This window comes from Podarcis muralis, chromosome 9 (genome assembly GCF_964188315.1).
Source record: "Podarcis muralis chromosome 9, rPodMur119.hap1.1, whole genome shotgun sequence".
NCBI lineage: Eukaryota > Metazoa > Chordata > Lepidosauria > Squamata > Lacertidae > Podarcis > Podarcis muralis.
In genome coordinates this window covers 57,447,104-57,468,812 of record NC_135663.1, presented here as the reverse complement: position 1 = coordinate 57,468,812, position 21,709 = coordinate 57,447,104, and the positions used below count along the sequence as shown (strand labels likewise).

The window sequence follows — 21,709 nt, the reverse complement described above, 5'->3', positions numbered from 1 at the left end:
GTCTGAGATGAAGATGTTTGAACCTTTTAGCTATCTCAGAAACATGCTTGGGAATGTTTTATAACTGAGCAATTTGTCATTTTGCTTATTATTAGATATAGTCTGTCTCCTATTAGTCTGTGCCTTTTCATATGAAATCTTGCTTTAAAAAGTAGCAATCTGGCCTGAGTGGAAAGCAATTCAGTTTTCATACATTTTCAGTGTAATAATAATGTTATTATTTATACCCTGCCCATCTGGCTGGGTTTCCCCAGCCACTCAAAAAACATGATAAAACATCAAACACAATACAACATCAACCATTAAAAACTTCCCTAAACTTCAGATGTCTTCTGAAAGTCAGGTGGTTGTTTATTTCCTTGACATCTGATGGGGGGCGTTCCACAAGGCAGGCACCACTACCGAGAAGGCCCTCTGCCTCGTTCCCTGTAACCTCACTTCTCACAGTGAGGGAACCTCCAGAAAGCCCTCGGAGCTGGACCTCGTGTCCGGGCTGAACAATGGGAGTGGAGACGCTCCTTCAGGTATACTGGGCCGAGGGCTTTTAGGGCTTTAAAGGTCACCACCAACACTTTGAATTGTGCTCGCAAACATACTGGAAGCCAATGTAGATCTTTCAGGACCGGTGTTATATGGTCTCGGCAGCCACTCCCAGTCACCAGTCTAGCTGCCGCATTCTGAATTAGTTGTAGTTTCCCGGTCTAGAGCATGCACCACTCTGGCAAGACAGTCTGCAGGCAGGAAGGGGTTCAGCGGGTTTGGGAAGGCTCCCTCACAGAGGGAAGCATTCACCACCCCGCAGAGCCCATCACTTTTATGAGCCCGGGTGGGCAAGGATCAAGGAGACAGGTGGTCTGTTTCACTCGCCCAAGCAGCCGGTCCGCATCCTCGGAGGTAACAGATTGTGGGAAGATTTTAAACAAGAAAACTGAATATAGCATTCTGTGCTGTCATGTCATGTGACTTGGGTCCCATTTGCACTATTCTTTTAAAATGGTGTCATACCTCATTAAACAGTCATGGCTTCCCCCAAAGAATCATGGGAATCATAGTTCATTAAGAGTGCTGAGAGTTGTTAGGAGACCCCTATTACTATCACAGAACTACAATTCTTAGAGTGGTTTCTCAATCCGTCCCTCTTCCCAGCAGATACTGCATTAAATAGGCCTATGATCTCAGCCAGCAGGACTCTTAATACAGTGGTACCTTGGTTTGCAACCACTTTGGATTACAACCACATCTAACCCAGAAGTGTGTGTCCCTTTTTTTGGATTACAACCCATTATTTTTTTTAAAAAAAAATTATTACAACCCATTTTTTGGGGAGGCCCCATTGGCGAAAGTGCGCCTTGAGTTACAACCTGTTTTGGTTTACAACCGGACCTCCGGAACGGATCATGGTTGTAAACCAAGGTACCACTGTACTGTATTTTCTTGCGAAGTCGTGGTGATTTTCATTGCAACAAGAAGCCTGTCTGTATTTCTTATTCCATTGTTCATTTCCCCTCCCTCTCCTTTTTATGTTCCCACTAACATTTTATATTGTCTGTTCTAGCAGTTTGGAAATACTAACTGATCAAACACTGGGAGATGGAAATAGTTTTCTTTTCTTTTCTTTTCTTTTCTTTACTTTACTTTACTTTACTTTACTTTACTTTACTTTACTAATTGATATTTCAGAGTAGGCCAAGACAATCTGGTCAAGCTCCACAATTTGCTTCCTTTCATTCAAATATCCCAATGATAATGCAAGCACGTTGTGTGTTGTGTCTGTCTCTAATTCGTATGAACTTTCCCTTGTCCCAGTTACTTGTCTTGGTAAGTAATGTTAGAAGTGGTCCTCACTTCTACTACTTCCAAATACCTCTGTACTCAGGGCCGGCTCAACAATGAGAGACAAACAATAAGAGGCAAATAATTCAGGGGCACCTTCTTCAGTTAAGTAAATGCCTTTGAGAGGGACCCAGCCTACAGGTGCACAGGAGCAGTTTAGCAGCTCTCCAACCAGGAGAGAATAATTTCTGTGTTCCAGGGAATTGGAGAATCGATCTCTGCTGGTTACTGAAGGGAGAGGCACAGTTTGTAAAGGAGGTTAGGGCATATAAATCTAAACACGATAAAATAACATCCCAACCAGCTATTACTTAATGTGCTATTATAATGAGGCATAAGTGCAAATTTGGGGTGGAAAATTTTAATTTTAATTTTTAATTTGCTTGTTCAGCATCAAACGTTGAGCCAGCCCAGATTCTACAGCAAATTGAATGAGTTGAATGAGTTGAGGTGACCTGTTCCCTAACCCAACCTGCAAATATCAATGCTAACAACAGTGTTTTTGTGTTCCCCCTCCCTTTTCTTCCTTTCTTCCCTCCCTCCCTCTCTCCCTCCTTTCTTTCTTTTATTTTTTTATCAATGTGCTTCTTCCTGTGTGAATAATTATATATCTAGAAACAGCCATGGAGTGATTTTGCTGTACTGAATGGGGGAAAGATTAATAGTGACATTTGGAAGGCAAGTATATTGTCAGATTTTAGAACACTTTAATGCTTTTTTAACCTTTTAAAAAAATCATTTTGCATGGCCATGGCTGTATTTATTGTATTTATCCTCCCAAAAATATCACTCATGACATCCGACCAGCCAGAGAGAACAGGAATTTTGGTCTAGCTCCTTAACTTGCTACCTCATTCTGATATTTTTCACGCACAACGCATTTGTTCAACTCAGCAGGGCAGATCCTCACCCATAACAGAATCATGCCTGCGCCTAACAAACTGTAGTGTTCAAAATATGTGCATGCCTTTATATACATATATATATATTCGCTAAAAACACGGTGTTGCTGCTTTGCAGGAAGAATATTCTTTGAAAATAAAAGCAAATCCATAGAAGAAATGCCTCGCATCCTGTATAACAAGCTGTTTTCCCCTCCTGCAGGATCTCCATGCAGCCACAGTAAATCCAGACCCCAGTTTGAAAGAGTTTGAAGGAGCAACATTGCGCTATGCCTCTTTGAAGCTCAGGTATGAACAGTTTATCTGTTAATCATCTTTACTCCTCAGTCCTAGATGCATTTGCCCTGACATAGGTCTCATTGATTTTTAAGGAATTTTCCTTGAAGTAAACGTGTTTTGGATTGCAGCTGTAGATTACTGTTCTCTTTTTTATTGTAATCCTATTGAAATAACTGGAAAACAGAGCTGGCCAAGCAGAGGGCCTTCTTGGTAGTGGCGCCCGCCCTGTGGAACGCCCTCCCATCAGATGTCAAGGAAATAAACAACTATCTGACTTTTAGAAGACATCTGAAGGCAGCCCTGTTTAGGGAAGTTTTTAATGTTTGAAGCTTTATCGTGTTTTTAATATTCTGTTGGGAGCCGCCTGGAGTGGCTGGGGAAACCCAGCCAGATGGGCGGGGTATAAATCATACATTATTATTAATTATATTTTTAAGTCTGGTGTCCACATGCTTTAGCTCCAGGGTTGCCAACATGGTGCCAGAGTGCCCATTAGTTCCTCCTACGGCACCCACGAAAGGTGCCCCTTAAACATGCCCACGTTTATTTAAGACACTTATATGCCGCTTATTCACATTTCTATAACACAAATAGTCTTTAAGCTTTGGAAAAGTCTGGAAGGAACCACATTAACTTTTAATATATTTCTGGGCTGGTGCTAAAGCCCTATAAAGCCTGGATATGGAGTAACTGAAATAGTGCCTTCTTCACTATACGCAATGTAATGATTATAGGGGTTGCTCGTGCGTAAGTTGCCGCCACTCCTGGCTAGTGTGCCTGGTTAAGCCTTTTCTGTCTGGACAGCCCTTCACTTCGTGGCTGTTTCAGTCGCTAGCAGTATCCGTCAGTGGGCGTTTCTTAAACCTTTTCCAACATAAAAGCTGTTTGACTCCAAGTCTCCTCCTACTCTCTCTGCGCGGAAGTCTTCTGCGTAGAGAGGGTGTGGGTAGCGGAGGACCCGTGCTCTCCCCGCTGGTCTCCAGCGAGGAGTCCTGGAGCCCCCTCGCCGATTCTCCCATCTGCCCCCCTTTATCCCTGGTGTTACGCTCATTTCCTTCCCCAGCTGATGAGCTGCCTCTCTCCCTGCTGGGCCCTTCTCCAGCATCGCTTGGGAGCCTTGCCTCCGCCTCTGGCTCCGATGTCAGTTCCCTGACACGCAATGACATACGACAAGTCAAGACATATGACCCTCCAAATGTTGTGGGATTCCCAACTCTGATCAGCTCTAGCCAGCACAGATGACAGCTAAGGATGATGGGAGTTGTAGTCCATTAGGATCTGAAGGGCATCTCCAGGCCCTCCTCAAAATCCTGGAGCCTACTATTCTCTGTTCATGTGAATTCAGCCAACATTTGACAGGTGTCCGCCACTCCTCATGCTAAAATGAGTTGTCCATTCTATTTGGCCCTAACCCTAACAGTAGCATTTCCTCCCCTCGACAGAAATGCCCCACAATGCGATGAAGATGATTCCTGTAGCATCAACAGTGATCCAGAAGCCAAGGTCTGTAAGCAAAATAACGTATTGGTTTGTTTTTTTTAAAAAAAAAGTCACTGATCTAGATGGACAAATAAATGCAGCGGTCATATTTCAGTTTTAAGACCTGATACCCATAGACAGCATTTTGCAAACTAAAAGCATTGCAAATGGAATTATGAACTAGTTTAGCGAATGCGGGGTGGGTTATTGGTTTGCTTTGTGTATTTTTTAAAATCTTATTTTTGCTGTTGTTACTACCCTGGGATCTGCTGATGGCGGGCGGTATACAAATCTAATAAATAATAAAAAATAAAAATATTCTGCTTAATTGAGAAAAATATTGAAAGCATAACATCAGCGTGACATCCAAAATTTCACAAACCAAATACAGTAATGAATTGCAAAGAGCACTCTGCACATTAGGACATATCTAAGGAATCCCACCTGCTTCTGATAAGGGTGGTTCTTGCTCTCCCCACATGTGCAGTGGGGCTTTTCTGCACCCCATTCCTACTGCAGCCCCACCTGAAGCCAAACTGCTCCTAAAGTTAATTGGGATGCTCCATACGGGGAATTGGACTTATCTCCTCGCAGTTTGTCAATTCTCAGTTGTGGTGTGTGAGAGAGAGCAGCTTGGGTGGGGATGCATTGGGGCAGAAAAGTCCCAGTGTGCATTATGCGTTTACTGCCTTTGGTCCTTTAGCTTCTACCAGCATAATTTTATTTATTTATTTATTAGGGTAGTACTTAGGGACGTGGGTGGCACTGTGGGTTAAACCACAGAGCCTCGGGCTTGCCGTTCAGAAGGTCGGCAGTTCGAATCCCTGCAATGGGCTGAGCTCCCGTTGCTTGGTCCCTGCTCCTGCCCACCTAGCAGTTCGAAAGCACGTCAAAGTGCAAGTAGATAAATAGGTAGCACTCTGGCGGGAAGGTAAACGGTGTTTCCGTGCGCTGCTCTGGTTCGCCAGAAGCGGCTTAGTCATGCTGGCCACATGACCTGGAAGCTGTACGCCGGCTCCCTCGGCCAGTAAAGCAAGATGAGCGCCACAACCTCAGAGTTGGCCACGACTGGACCTAATGGTCAGGGGTTCCTTTACCTTTACCTAGGGTAGTACATGCAGGACATCTTTGGGAGAAGCAGCAGCTTAAGGACCCTGCACAAATCTGGAGTGGAGTCCCTAAGGCCTCGTACATCTCTATCTGGCAACTCCTGCAGCCATGTTGGTGCCAGACATATTGCTCTGCTTTGCTTTGATGTACATCAGCGAGGCCAAGAGGGGGCTTCTTGTCAGGGCAGCCCAGGACCCTCCCTACACACTGCCTAAGCTTGTGCCCCATAGCGGTCACTTGGGTGCTACTAAAATAGCAAGACCAACACAGGAGGCAGAGGTTATGAGTTACCAGTCTCTGCAGCCATAGCAGGTGCTGTGATTCTCCAGCTGTTTGACTTCACCCCTGGAGGCACACTCCATTGTCTTTCGTACTTAAAGGTAAAGGGACCCCTGACCATTAGGCCCAGTCGCGGATGACTCTGGGGTTGCAGCGCTCATCTCGCTTTATTGGCCAAGGGAGCCAGCGTACAGCTTCCGGGTCATGTGGCCAGCATGACGAAGCCGCTTCTGCGAACCAGAGCAGCACACGGAAACACTGTTTACCTTCCCACCGGAGTGGTACCTATTTATCTACTTGTTCGAACTGCTAGGTTGGCAGGAGCAGGGAGCGAGCAACAGGAGCTCACCCCGTTGCGGGGATTCAAACCGCCAACCTTCTGATCAGCAAGCCATAGGCTCTGTGGTTTAACCCATAGTGCCACCCGCGTCCCCTTTCGTACTTACGGTATTTCTAATGTTATGGCTGGCAATTCCATGGCTCTTCACAGCTCTCCGAGCTCATTTTGCATATTGTTCCTTCCTCCCCTCTGATAAAACTGACTCTGAGGTTAAGTTGGCCACAGGTCAGCCAGCCATCTCTGGACCTCTGCAGATCTAAATTGACTTTTAATTGATTTTAACCTGTTCGCCTGGAGGTGAACTGGAGGAGGGGTCGATACAAGGGAGCCCAGATGTGATCCTTGGCCTGCCCAACTTTGAGGGCCCAATAGGATACTCCCCACAGCAGCTGGCCACGCCTGCCGCAGGGGATTTTCTAAAAGCCAAAGACTCTGAGGTTAACCCAGAGGAAAGGTTTCTAGTTTGGACCTATAGAAAAGGGGTGAGCCAGCTTACTCAGGGGAACAGCTTGTGCTCTTATTGTTGGCTTCTGCCATTCTAACCACAGGGCCGACTTCAACTGATCTAGCAGCATGGGCAGAGAAGGGGTGGGTGGGGTGAGGTAGTTCTAGTTAATGTAGGAATTTTAGAGAAAGTGCATTTTATTTTGCAAATGGATGTTGCTGCCACCTTGTGGACATCTGCAAGACATCTTCATAGAATACAAAGACTACCGTATTTTTCGCTCTATAAGACGCACCAGACCACAAAACGCACCTAGTTTTTGGAGGAGGAAAACAAGAAAAAAAAATATTCTGACTCTCAGAAGCCAGAACAGCAAGAGGGATCACTGCGCAGTGAAAGCAGCAATCCCTCTTGCTGTTCTGGCTTCTGTGATAGCTGTGCAGCCTGCATTTGCTCCATAAGACACACACACATTTCCCCTTACTTTTTAGGAGGGAAAAAGTGAGTCTTATAGAGCAAAAAATACGGTATTTTACTTTAGAAAAGATCACTGTGCAACCTTGCATAAATCTTGATGCAAAAGAAGAGGAAGAAGAAATTTAGAGCAGGATATAGCTAATTAAATGTTATCCATATTGCTGCAGGATTTGGATTTTAAATCTGATGCAGTCATGTACACGTATACCTGGGGGGTGGGGGTGGGGGGTTTGGAAAGACGAAATCCAAACAGCATCTCTGTCAGATTCAATTTTGGGAGCAGTTTGAGCTTGACAGGCCTCTACATGGGCTGCCAGAGTTAATGCATTTCAGATCTGTGCTTTGGACTGATTCCACATTGGCAGTGGCATTTTGAACAATATGTGCATTATTTTGTTGTATGTTTTCTGTCCTAACGGAATATATAGCCATGTTGTCTCTATTGGCTCCCAAGGCAAACTAAACATCGCTGACTCCAAGACCACAAATGCAGACCTTGCTAAATCCATAGAAGTTACCAGTGTATAACATCAAATATTTTGCCAACCTCTCTGCTTGGACTTGCCCATTGCTGTAGCGTAGCGACATGCAAAACAATTCAAAGTAAATATATGCTTTGGGTGCCACCCAAAGCTTCTGTCGTGTGCTGTCTTAATTTTTAGGGAGATTGTTAACACCAGAGTTAGGCTTTCCAGACAACGTTTTGAAGGGAAAAGACAGAGAAAACATATGGAGTGGGTTCATAGTGCTGTTTTACAATTGAATATACAATCTTATTAGTGAATTTGTGCATTTGTTGAAGAAGTCTATCAGTACTGCGACACCTTAAGGATAAATGGTGCCAACTAGCTTTCCTAATCCAGAACTCACTTTTTCCGATGCAGAGTCTTCTTTAAGTATTGATATTCTTTCATTTTTCTTGGCCTATTTATTACTAAATTGGATTGGGTCTTTGCAATGTGCCATACTTTAGTGATCCGTTGTTTCATTTTAGAGACTTCAATCTTCAACAACCAGTTTTGGGTTGTTGTTGTTTTGCAGTTTTTATTTGGGCTGCTGTCAGAATTGTTAAATTCTAACCGCTTCATCTTATAAGTCCAATAATAGCAACTAAAGGACACAATGACACTTTGTACGCTGTCCTTAGTTATTGGTTTTTAAAAATCTGAATCCAGTGAGACTTTATTATTTGGTTGGACCATAACGTGTGGAAAAACTCTATTAGATTGCTAACATGTATGAATATTATCTCCATATATTTTATCCAATTTATGCTGGGTCAGATACTAATTATAGAGTGTTTTACAGTGGTTGTGCTCACCTGCCTACATGTATTTATGTAAATTATTTGTGATCCAGCAAGGGGAAGTCCACCATTTGTTAATCTTTGCCTGGCAACTAGGAGGAGATTGTTACTCACTAAAAAAAAGTACATATTTACCGTTCGTGGTGTCATAAAATATCTAGCAGACAGTGTGTGGCAGCTGTGAAAAAGGCAAATTCCATGCTAGGGATCATTAGCAAAGGAACTGAAAGTAAAAAAACAGAATTAGTAAACATTTTGGCTTGCAGTGGGGAAATTGCTTAATCTTCTGCTCCCAGATTGAGGAGTCCTCTAGATTGTGATGCCTGAGTAGTTAATTTTCTGACCTAAATGCAGCTCCTCAGATACATCTGTTCAGTGTTCTGTAATGAAAGGACTTCTTAAATAATGTAATGGCTTGCGTAGAGTGTACATATAAGGAACCACCCTTTTCTATGTGAAATAAGAGGGGCGTTTTTCTAAAATATATAGTATTTAGTTGCAAATGGGAGATCAGGACCTACCAAGGGTTTTCCAGAGCAGTGGTTGCATGGTAAAATGTGTAGATAGCACATTGTTTATGTAACAGTAGTAACAAATACTTCCCATTTATGTAGTTCTTCAGAGTGTTCAAAGCATTTTACAAAATTGTAGTCCTTCCAACGCCTATAGGTTATCGATGCTGTCCCCATATTATGTAGGACAGCTTCAATAACCTATATTGGTGGTTGGCTGCTAAGGCTGAAAAATGTGTTGCTTGCCTAAGGTCCCCTTATAAATTCACGGAAGGTTCAGAGGCGAGATTTGAATTTGTGACTTTGTGGCTCACAGCTGTGGGAAGAAATGCACATCATGACAGACATTTCACAGTAAATAACATCACTCTATCTTTTTCTTCCAACTAAATACAGTGGTACCTCGGGTTAAGAACTTAATTCGTTCTGGAGGTCCGTTCTTAACCTGAAACTGTTCTTAATCTGAGGTACCACTTTAGCTAATGGGGCCTCCCACTGCCGCTGTGTGATTTCTGTTCTCATCCTGAAGCAGAGTTATTGACCCGAGGTGCTATTTCTGGGTTAGCGGAACTTGTTCAGTCTTATTAGTTTTTGCCCCCAAGCTCAAAGCTATTTGGGCAAATGAAAACCAATATTTCTGTTTGGTAGAACTGCATGCAGGATGCTTTACCAGGTAGATAAATAAACATTACCAAGAAATCAAGGGCTTATATCTATATTGCATTACATGGTGCCTAGGGAACAACTTGCACCTTAATATCAGCAAGACAAAGGAGATGGTGTTGGACTTTCGGAGGAAGAGAGGAAAACTAGCCCCGCTGTACATCGGGGAGGGCTGTGTGGAGAGAATCTCTTCCTTTAAATTCCTAGGAGTTTATCTCAGTGAAGACCTTACTTGGAAAATAAATACAGCCCAGGTGGTTAAGAAAGCCCAACAGAGACTCCATCTCCTCAGAGTCTTGCCGAAGAACAATGTCAATCAACATCTGATGATCTCCTTCTACCGGTCAACAATAGAAAGTGTCCTTTCATACTGCATCACGGTGTGGTACGCTGGTTTGACATCATCTGATAGGAAGTGCCTACAGAGGGTGGTGAATACAGCACAAGATATTATGGGCTGTCCCGTGAATCCACTGGATGAAATAGTGGAAGAACGTTGCGTTGCCTCAGGAGAGTGAGGAAAATTCTCAGGGATGATTCACACCCTGGCTGGCACTTTCTTGATCTCCTGCCCTCAGGCAGAAGATATAGAAGCATGATTAGTCGCACCAACAGGGTAAAGAACAGTTTCTATCCATGGGCTGTTAGGCTGCTGAATGCAAAGATAACAACAGGGCAACTGACTTTCGGGTTTGGTGGGTGTGCGTCAGTAAACGAGGGGAATTAAGACTAAGAGAGCTGAGTGGGGGGTGCTTGTGTAATCTCACTGTATACAAGTTGTACAAGTGACAATAAAGTATTTCAATATATTTCAATTTCAAATAAACGTTAGCAAGAAATCTAGGGCTTATATCTATATTGCATTGCAGTAATGGTAATGGAAAAAGAAGTTTTGGGAGCGATCATGTGAACCACCCTTATGCCACAGGTAGATGTGTTTTTGATTGCCATTGGCTAAACTGCTTGATCCCAAGGGTCTCCCTCCCTGCCATTGGCTGAGCTGCTCGACTCCTAAAGAAGCAAAGCGCCCCCCCCAATGCCTAGGAAAGGAAGGTTGTAGGTGGCCAGTTAAAAAAGTGAAGAACTGCACACAGTGATTTGAAAAAAAATTGGCCAGATTATCAGCTGCAGGGGTCTATTTAAAATTTAAAATGGAACACTTTAAAGATGTAAAGCTAAAACACTAACCTTCAGTTTAGCAGTCCTGGGAATTCCCTAGGCTTGCTAACCATCTGTCTTCAAGTATTCTAGCTCTGAAAATCTTTAGAGGGTTCCTTTCCTTGCATTCCAGCCCCCCACCCCATGGCAGATATATAGATATATAGATATATAGATATATAGATATAGATATATAGATATATTGCAAAGCTATGCGACGTGGGCAAGCATCTATAGCAGAACTCCAGCTAAAATCACTCAAGGTCCCTGCAGGATTGCTGAATTCATAGTGCCTGCTAGATACTGGCAACAGTATAGCTTGTTAGTCACAGGGGGGCAGCAGTAGTGAAGAATTAAGAATATGCTCCGTATTTTACATGATTCACGACAGTCGTGCAAAATGGATAGATATTTATTATTCTGTAGAAGTCTGAGAACCAAATAGCTCAATCCTATGATGCCCAAGGAAATTGGGGCGGCGGGGGGGAATCCAGTATTTTAGAACTGTTTATTAATGTTATTTTATTTATTTATTAACGTTCATATACCACCTTCTCTCCCAAGATGCTCAAGGTGGTGTGCATGGTTTTGTTCCCCATTTAGCCTCACAGCAACCCTGTGAGTAGGTTAGGCTGAGAGAGAGTGACTGGCCCAAGGTCGCCCAATGTGCTTCATGACCGAACGGGGATTTGAACCTGTGTCTCCCAGGTCCTAGTCCAACACTCTTAACTATTACGGCACACTGGCTTCTGAATGCATAGTTAGGGATGCTTCTGGTAATACTGACAATGCACAGAGTGTTTACATTTTAAAATACATTATTTTTGTGGATCTTGCTGGTACAGTGGTACCTCGGGTTAAGTACTTAATTCGTTCCAGAGGTCCGTTCTTAACCTGAAACTGTTCTTAACCTGAAGCACCACTTTAGCTAATGGGGCCTCCTGCTGCCGCCGCGCCACCAGAGCACGATTTCTGTTCTCATCCTGAAGCAAAGTTCTTAACCTGAAGCACTATTTCTGGGTTAGCGGAGTCTGTAACCTGAAGCGTATGTAACCTGAGGTACCACTGTAAAATTGACCTCTTAAGGGCGTAATTCACATCTTCACCGGGCTGTGTGGAAGCAGCTGCCACCGGCAGTGACAGTGTAGGCATCTCAGCAGGGCAAATCTGCTGTCATGCCTTGTTGTTAACATATCGCAGCAGTGAAGCACCACTAAGATTCCTACAGCCAACACACCTTCCTGTCAGGAGCTGGGGGCGGGATAGCAGACCCTTCCCTCCACGAATAAACACAAGGTAACTGCATTTCCAGTCTTTCTTCCAGAGCACAGTAACCAAAATTAATACCAACGATTTGTGAAAATAATGGTTCCAAAAAAGTAAAAAACAAAACCGACTACCCTTCAGAATGCTGCAAATATTTGTCGTGACAACCGATGACATTCTCTGTGCTGATTCTCAGCTTCCCATTGTTATCTGATTGACCCATATGCTTGCAAGGAAATCATAGGCGGTGCTGTCAGGCAACTTTAGCACATGGAAAATTATTTCCATATTCTGTCCTATGCTTCTCATTCCAGCGCACCATTAACAGATGGGATTGCAAGAGGGGCCTAAAGGAACAAGCTTTCTGCATTATTCCTGATGGCTTCTGCATGTCAGATGATCTGCTCATTGTCCTCCAAATATTTATTTTTATTACTCCACCACTGAGCCAGCTTTCTATTGCAGCGAGAGTATCAGAGCATTGCAGTTTACACCGATATGGGCACCTTTGCCCTCATCTCCTCACACCAAAAAGCCAGACAAACGAAACATATTGTAAGCAATAACATGTATAAAGGTAAAGGGTAAAGGGACCCCAGACCATTAGGTCCAGTCATGACCGACTCTAGGGTTACGGCGCTCATCTCGCTTTATTGGCCGAGGGAGCCGACGTACAGTTTCCAGGTCATGTGGCCAGCATGACTAAGCCGCTTCTGGCGAACCAGAGCAGCACACGGAAACACCGTTTACCTTCCCGCCGGAGAGGTACCTATTTATCTACTTGCACTTTGACGTGCTTTCGAACTGCTAGGTTGGCAGGAGCTGGGACCAAGCAATGGGAGCTCACCACATCGCGGGGATTCGAACTGCCGACCTTCTGATCGGCAAGTCCTAGGCGCTGTGGTTTAACCCACAGCACCACCCGCGTCCCTTAATAACATGTATACTATCATTAAGGGGGGGAAATAACAGTGAATGGCCTTTTAGGCTTCCTCCACGTGAATAGGCGTTCACTTTTTGAATAAAAATAATTATATGTCACGGCGTGGGGACATCAGAATTTTAGAGATGCTTAGGTGGGGCGTGGCCAAAAAAAGGTTGGGAACCACTGGTTTAAAGCTTCCAAAAGACAACTTCAATCCAGTTGAATGCTGCCTAATGGAAGCAGCTACTCTCTCCGCACCTTGATGGGTTTTTAAAATTTATTTGAGAGCTGAAGGTAAGGAAGGAGTTATAACCATCTGTCAGTGTGGTGTAGTGGGTAAGAGCGGTGGACTCGTAATCTGGGGAACCGGGTTCGCGTCTCCGCTCCTCCACATGCAGCTGCTGGGTGACCTTGGGCCAGTCACACTTCTCTGAAGTCTCTCAGCCCCACTCACCTCACAGAGTGTTTGTTGTGGGGGAGGAAGGGAAAGGAGAATGTTAGCCGCTTTGAGACTCCTTAGGGTAGTGATAAGGCGGGATATCAAATCCAAACTCCTCCGAGAGAGAGAGAGAGAGAGAATGGAGTGCACCACCAGGAGTGAAGTTAAACCGCTGGAGAATCACGGCGCCTGCTGTGGCTGCAGAGACCGGTAACTTGTAACCAGTCTCCTGTGTTGTTTTTGCTGCGTTAGCACCACCGAAGTGAACTCCCCGGGGCGCAAGCCTAGGCAGTGGGCATGGAAGTCCTGGGCTGCCCAGATGACAAGACTCCGCTCTTGGCCTCGCTGGTGTGGTCCGAAGGAAAGCAGAGCAATATGTTTGACACCAGTTTAGCTGCAGGAGTTGCTGGAAGGAGGTTTACAAGGCCTTAGGGACGCCACTCCGGATTTGTGTAGGGTTTACTCCTTAGCCTCTTCCTCTCCCAAAGATGTCCCACAAGGCAGCAGAGGTTTAGGATCAGAGTTTTCCTTCTCCTACATGGGCTACTTTCCCAGGTTGACAATCCCCATTTGCCCCTAGGCAGTAGGGGCAAGAAAATAAGAGTGGGTTGAAAGGGTTTTGATTTCTTCGAAATACTTCTTTAAATTATCCATATTTTCTTTTCTTCTCTCAGTCTATGCTCCACCACTACATGTATAATTTCTTGGAATTTTACAGTTTGAAGAAATAACCAGTTTTGTCATAAACCACATATGATTTTTCTGTTTTTGCTGCAACAGACTATTAAGAGTCCTTAAAGACCAAGTGATTTATTTATTAGTCCACAAAAGCTTATGATGTAAATTTGTTAGTTGCCTACCTGCCACAAGACTCTTTATAGTAAGCTGTAGTTACTAATAATATACTCTAGCATTTTTCTCTCACTTGCCAAAGGAGCCATATGTCTTCAGTTTTCCCAAGCTGCAGCGACTGCATTAGTTCGGCTTCCTTCCGTTTTTATCATTTATAATCAACTGTCGTGTTGTAAAAGATTGTGACAGGTGTCTCATATAAGTCCGGTTCTCTCAAACGCAATTTCATTTGCAATTTGTATTTCTTTGTCCGGCCGTCCTTGTAAAGTGTATTATAAAATGTTAAGTTTTCATATGGAAAGCAAGGTTTGCAGTCCTGTGGTCCCTGGGTGGGTGTCTCAGGGCCATAGGATTATTTTAGATCACCCTCTCAGAGTTCTTTGGTAAAAGCAAAAGCTGGGTAGGGCAGAGGAGGAGAGACATGGAATCAAAATATTCTTAGCCTTAGGATAGAAAAACACCTCTTCTATTCTGCCAGGGTGAGCTTGGCAAGGCAGTGGAAAAGATGGTTTTCCCACCTTTGGGTCTCTCTCCCTGAATGTACTGCTCATATGTTTCTTTAAAACATGGATGTGAGGTCTCTCCCAATCAGTGTTAGGAACTGAGATATGAAAGCTAGGAGCTAAATATCACCTTAAACCTAGGTTATGGGCGCAACAACAGAATGTCTGGGCGTGTTTTTTATAACAAGAATACAAAGCTGAAAATGAATGAACAGCTAAAATATTATGTTCATTTTTCACATGATCTAGTCCTTCCCCCGCCCATCCTCTTAATATTCTTAAGAGAGTCTCTTCTCCATTCTCCAGAGAGTAGCTGGAAGTGGGGAGGCAGAAAAAGGTCCTCCTTTCCTTCCACTCTGCAGTTTTAATCTGAAATCTTCAGTGCAGTACTGTGCCCAGAACTCAGAAACTGCTCACTCTAATGAAATTCCCTCTTGCAAAATATGCCTGGAACAATGAGAGTTCCGAACACTGCTCCCAATCCCAGATTGTCTTTGCTATCTAAGGTGGGTAGGGCTTTTTGCAGTCCTGACACTGATTTCCCAGCAAAGTTAGAAACTCTGGTATATAAGCTTGGCACCAAATGGCTCCTGAAACAAGGGTTACAGCTGCCAAAACGGAAGGCTTGCCGTATTTTTCGTTCCATAAGACGCACTTTTTCCCTCCTAAAAAGTAAGGGAACATGTGTTCGTCTTATGGAGCGAATGCAGGTGGGAGGCAGGTGGGGAAAGCCCCCAAGAGCCACACACACGCTCCGTGCGGCTCTTGCGGGCTTTTGCGGGAGGTGGGGGAATTCCCCCACCTTGTAGAAAAGCCTGCAGGAGCCGTGCACCCTTCTCCCTCCTGGGGAAAAGCCTGCAAGCGCCACACACGCTCCACATGGCATGTGAAAGGCAGCACTGAGCAGAGCCTAGGATGCATACAGGCTCTGCTCAGCGCTCCCTTTAAAAATATTTTTTTTCTTGCATTCCCCTTCCAAAAACTAGGTGTGTCTTATGGTCAGGTGCGTCTTATGGAGCGAAAAATACGGTAGTTGTCATTTGGGGGCCAAATGGCTTGAAATTTATATTTTTTGTTCTAGTGGTTCAGCAATAAAACTGCTAGCACATTTGCAAAGCTAAGCAGAGTCCAGAATGGCTTCAAATTGATGGTGGGCCATTTGTTGAAATTCCTGCATTGCAAGGGGGGTTGGACTAGAAGACCCTTAGGGTACCTTCCAATTCTGCAATTCTATGATTCTACTCTCAACTTGCCTTGTTGAGCAAAAGATGACAACAGTATAAAGGCTTGACCGGCTGTCCTCAACATAAATGTGGGTTTACATAAAATAAAATATGTCACAATCGTGCAGAGGCCATTAAGACCTAAAAGGTTAACACTCCTTTTCATTATTCCTTTACAGTGCTTTGCGGTTCGTTCTTTGGGATGGGTAGAAATGGCAGAGGAAGATTTGGCTCCTGGGAAAAGCAGTGTTGCTGTGAACAATTGCATCCGACAGCTCTCTTATTGTAAAAACGATATACGGGACACGGTTGGCATTTGGGGAGAGGTAAGAAATCTCTCTGTCTTATCGTACTTCCCAGTTCTCTAGTGGCACCTGCTTTTTCTTTTTTTCTTTTTTTTAAATTGCATTCTTTATTATTTTATTCACATAATATACAACATAATATACAAAACAATTCACGTAATATACAACAAACAACTCCAAAATAAACAGACAACTCCAAAATACAATCATATGTAACAAAACCATAAGTCTCATGTTTTCATTTACACTGATCTCCTCTCCAATACCTTTACTTGATATTTCTTGCTGCTTTCCTTATAGAATCTTTATGAAAATTTAAATCTCTTGAATCCTATACCAATCTTTAACAGTTTCAATTAATCCCTTCACCTCCCTTCCCCACAGTCCAATACTTCCCTCCACCTGTGTGCAGTCTTCTTTACCTACTATAATTTTTGTTATTGTTGCGTTATTCACTTTATTTGTTATTCCACACTTAATATATTATTATCCTATCTCCTTGTGCCTTTTAAACGTTTGCACATTGATTTTTAAGCTCCAGCAGCGACTTTTTTTCATGTATTCCTTAACGCATTCCCACTCTTTATTAATTTTTGGATTAGAGTAGCCTCTAATTGATGCTGTTAATTTTGCCATCTCCGCGAATTCAAGAAATTTGATTCTCCATTCTAATGATTCTGGTATTTTATCAGTGGCACCTGCTTTTTCCTGCACTTTCATGTTTTGGCAAAAGCAGCCACTGCCGAGAAAGAACAAGGAAGTAAAACAGCTAGTTTGGAGCAGTGGCCTTGTTTGCTCTGGCAAGGAGAAAGAAGGTGTCAGCAATGGCTCTTTCCTTGCCCAAAGTGCAGGACAAGTTAAGTGCTTGGAAGGAGCTCTTTGGTCGTGTCCCCCTATAATCAGAGGCCAGTATGGTTACAAGGGGGATCAGTACCTGTGGTCTCTTGAGTTGAAAAGGTAATATGGGTGCTTTGCCTTTATAAAAACATAAGAATTACAAGCATCCCTTGTAGTCCAAGGGTGTAAGTTCATCCTTGCTGCTGATTTCAAGCATGTTATCCAGAGATAATAATTATAAATTAAGTATGCATTGCATGAGATGGTGCTTCCTTTAGCCCTCCGTTCTCATATTATATGGAAGGGTGGAAGAGACTTAAGTGGGTGGAGGAAGGCTTAAGCATCCCGCAAATGCCTTTCCTAGTAGCATCTTGCATGGTGGGGCAAAGCCACCTGAATTAGCACTACATAGGGGCAAACGCTTGTTTGAGTGAGTAAGAGATTATAGCTGTTTTTGCTCTTCTCTTGATTAGGGAAAGGACATGTATCTTATCCTGGAGAACGACATGCTAAATTTGGTTGACCCCATGGATCGCAGTATTCTTCATTCACAGCCCATCGTAAGCATCCGAGTCTGGGGTGTAGGCCGTGACAATGGCCGGTGAGTTTGGAATCCATTTATTCTATGATGTTAAAATCTGCTTCTGTAGAATGCTTGCGTTCTAGATGAAACACAGCATCCTAGTAATAAATTTTGTCTTTTACCGCTTCTATCATATAGTTCACAAAAAGGTTTTTTTTCTCTTTTTTAACATCTTTATTGAAAGTTCAAAAAGTACTTAATTATATGTGCACTAAACATGGTGAGACGTAAATAAAAGAAAAAGAGAAACAGGACCCGTGTAGAAGGGAAAATAAAGAGGGAAGGGGGGGAACCTTGTATACTTTACAAGGTTGTTATTGTATTTCACCAGATCTTAACTTATTACAGTATTTGTAAGAATGGATTCCAAATATTATTGAATTTGTCCATGGCAAGTCTACGTTTATATAAAAGTTGTTCATATGTTGCGAGTTTGCGTAAGGCTTCTATCAGGGAACTGCCATCAGCTCAGAGGCGAGAGGTGGAAGGGCAGATGTGTTACAGGGAGCCTCCAAAGATCTTGCGAAGCAGTTCTTCCTCTGGCGAGGAGGGAAGCCCCGCCTCCAGGGGGAAGGGACGTAGGGATCAGAAGATGCTAGGGAGAGCCTCAACACCGAGTCTGAGCAAAGCGGAGGGGAGACAAGTCCCTCTTTGCCAACGCCCTCTCTGCGCAGTAGGTTTGCGCACAGAGAGGGGAGGAGAAGGATGGGGGAAACACGACTGTTATGCTGGGGAAGGTATAAGGACCGCCCACTCCCAGATTCTGCTAGCGACTGAGCAGACATAGACTTGCGACGCTCTGCACTGTAAATACTTTGTACAGATAATAAAGCCTGGAAAAGACAGGTTGGAATCTTGCCTGTTTGCTCTCGAGCAACCACACCAGCCGATGACAGTTTCAATCCGATCGTAGAAAGGAGCGGCATTTTTATTTTTCCAATTCATCAGTATCAGTCTTTTTGCTGTGGTAAGGGCACAGAGAGTTCACTCATATTGCCCTTTTGGATTTGATATCCCGCTTTATCACTACCCTAAGGAGTCTCAAAGTGGCTAACATTCTCCTTTCCCTTCCTCCCCCACAACAAACACTCTGTGAGGTGAGTGGGGCTGAGAGACTTCAGAGAAGCGTGACTGGCCCAAGGTCACCCAGCAGCTGCATGTGGAAGAGCGGAGACGCGAACCCGGTTCCCCAGATTACGAATCTACTGCTCTTAACCACTACACCATACTGGCTCTTTTGCCAGTTCCGTGTGCTCTTTTGTACAGTTCCATGTGCTGGGTATATAATTCAAGAGGATATTTTGCTCTGTAAATGTAAGGTTGTTCCATAGAGTTCTGTTGATAGTTTCAGTTACTTTCTGCCAAAAATCTTTCAATATAGGACAACGGAAAAGCATGTTTTAGAGAATCCTATTGCATCTCCAACAGTTAGATACCAAAAAAGTTGTTTTTTTCCTGACGGTGACAATTCATCTTGTAAATTTTTTTTTTTTTTGTCGCATGTAGGTCTTTTTAAAAAACAACACACAATCAGAGATATACAGTCATACCTCCGGTTAAGAACTTAATTCGCTCTGGAGGTCCTTTCTTAACCTGAAACTGTTCTTAACCTGAGGTACCACTTTAGGTAATGGGGCCTCCCGCTGCTGCCGTGCTGCCACCACACGATTTCTGTTCTCATCCTGAAGCAAAGTTCTTAACCCGAGGTACTGTTTCTGGGTTAGCGGAGTCTGTAACCTGAAGCGAGTGGTACCTTGGGTTACAGACGCTTCAGGTTACAGACGCTTCAGGTTACAGACTCCGCTAACCCAGAAATAGTACCTTGGGTTAAAAACTTTACCTCAGGATGAGAACAGAAATCGCAGCGGGAGGCCCCATTAGCTAAAGTGGTACCTCAGGTTAAGAACAGTTTCAGGTTAAGAACGGACCTCCGGAACGAATTAAGTTCTTAACCCGAGGTACCACTCTATCAGACAGATGCTCTCACTGTAAAAAATTTAGAGTAGTGCAAATGACCCCTACTTTTTGTTGCTGTTAGGTCTTGTTGAATTATTTCAGCTTTCATTTGAAATGTCTCCTGCTTTTTGCCTGAAGACAAGTCTCCAGATTCACCAGAGTTACTAAGGAGAGTTGCTTGAACAGGCCTGCAAGCATAGCCTGGAGCCATGACTGATTCCTTAAAGTCTCTGGCCTGAAACATAAAGACAGGTGTCCAGCAAATAGAGGAAGGAAAGGGGAGGGAACTTCTGATGCCTGCTTGTTGCCTCGGGGTATTAGTATAAGGAGAAAAGAGTTGCGTTTGAGAGAGTGGCTTAACATGCATGGATATGCTATATATAGGAAGAGGCAGAGGGAGACTGGGAAGGCTAAATTTGTTGTTGTTTAGTCATTTAGTCGTGTCCGACTCTTCGTGACCCCATGGACCAGAGCACGCCAGGCACTCCTGTCTTCCACTGCCTCCCGCAGTTCGGTCAAACTCATGCTGGTAGCTTCGACAACACTATCCAACCATCTCGTCCTCTGTTGTCCCCTTCTCCTTGTGTCCTCCATCTTTCCCAACATCAGGGTCTTTTCCAGGGAGTCTTCTCTTCTCATGAGGTGGACAAAGTATTGGAGCCTCAGCTTCAGGATCTGTCCTTCCACTCAGGGCTGATTTCCTTCAGAATGGATGTGTTTGATCTTCTTGCAGTATATGGGACTCTCAAGAGTCTCCTCTAGCACCATAATTCAAAAGCATCAATTATTTGGCGATCAGCCTTCTTTATGGTCCAGCTCTCACTTCCATACATCACTACTGGGAAAACCAAAGCTTTAACTATGCGGACCTTTGTTGGCAAGGTGATGTCTCTGCTTTTTAAGATGCTGTCTAGGTTTGTCATTGCTTTTCTCCCAAGAAGCAGGCATCTTTTAATTTCGTAGCTGCTGTCACCATCTAGGCTAAATTTAGAATTAAGCAATTAGAACAAGTCTTTCCATTATATTTTGTGGACTCCCGCACATGACTCTTTCTAGCAAGTTAGGTATTTGGTGATCAGGGACAGAAGCATGACAAACAGCAAGGCCCCTGGGTGTGGGAACCAGAGCCTTTGCCACGAGCAGCTGCAACATGGCAGAACAAGGGAGACAAATTGCATCAGCGAAGTGCTCTGTGGGGGGGGAATGATGCGCTTACCGTAGTCTTTCTCCTGCCTACTGCTTTGAACAGCAAAGAGTCACTTTTGAAAATCTCACGCGTCCCTTGCTAGCGAAAGGGTTCTCTCCTGTTCATTGTCAGGTAGACAATAATTATGATGACTAATGCAGCAGCTCCTACCTCTTGAATATCAAGTTATTTGAAAGTCATTGCTATCTTGAGGTCCTTGGATTTTTTGATATATATTTTTTTATCAGGCTCCTTCCTTGTAGTAATTTATTTGGTTGGATTTCTCTTTAGAAGATGAAAAGCCTTTTAATGGTACCTGACCAGATGATTTTCTAAGCCTTGTGCTAATGAAAGATTGATGAAAAACAGAGATCTACTGATGGGAGTTTAATCTAAGGGTATGTCTGCTAGAGCACGAGGCAGAAAAGCCTTCTGGGAGATTAATAATTCTCTCGGCACACACTAAGCTGTTATCTTGGACTCCAGCATTAACTTCTTTTTACCACAGTAGCTTGGTAAGAAAATGCTTCACGATTTACTCCAGTGTTTCCCAACCGGGGCCTCCCCAGGATATTTCAAGGAGGCCACAAGTAAAAATTACATAAATGGGGGGGGGGACACAGCACGAGGCATGGGGACCCCAGAGGGAAGTGAGAAGAAAAGGGGGGGGGAATCATTTTTATTTTTTAAAAATCCTGATTGGCTGGCTATTTGTTTGGCCAATCACAAGCTGGCGCCCCTGAAACCAAGCAGGGGAGGGAGGAGGGAATTTAAAGCAGAAGATTAAAAGAAAGGTGAGGAAAGGCTTGGAGAGAGTGGGTCATCCTAATTTGCACACCGCATTTTGTGGG

The 21,709-nt window shown here is 43.8% G+C and overlaps 1 protein-coding gene across 13 annotated transcripts in view; it reads left to right on the top strand.

The window, feature by feature from the left end:
- APBB2 (amyloid beta precursor protein binding family B member 2) overlaps nucleotides 1–21,709 on the top strand; it is a 177,190-nt gene that overhangs the window by 114,507 nt on the left and 40,974 nt on the right. For 10 of the 13 annotated variants that reach the window (XM_077934307.1, XM_028744275.2, XM_077934304.1 and 7 more), the window contains 5 exons: nucleotides 2,449–2,511; nucleotides 2,938–3,023; nucleotides 4,457–4,517; nucleotides 16,171–16,317; nucleotides 17,607–17,734. In XM_077934307.1, the coding sequence (XP_077790433.1) occupies nucleotides 2,449–2,511; nucleotides 2,938–3,023; nucleotides 4,457–4,517; nucleotides 16,171–16,317; nucleotides 17,607–17,734 (485 nt within the window). The remainder of the gene's footprint in view (nucleotides 1–2,448; nucleotides 2,512–2,937; nucleotides 3,024–4,456; nucleotides 4,518–16,170; nucleotides 16,318–17,606; nucleotides 17,735–21,709) is intronic. The other 3 variants (XM_077934313.1, XM_028744282.2, XM_077934312.1) reach the window with 1 other exon arrangement.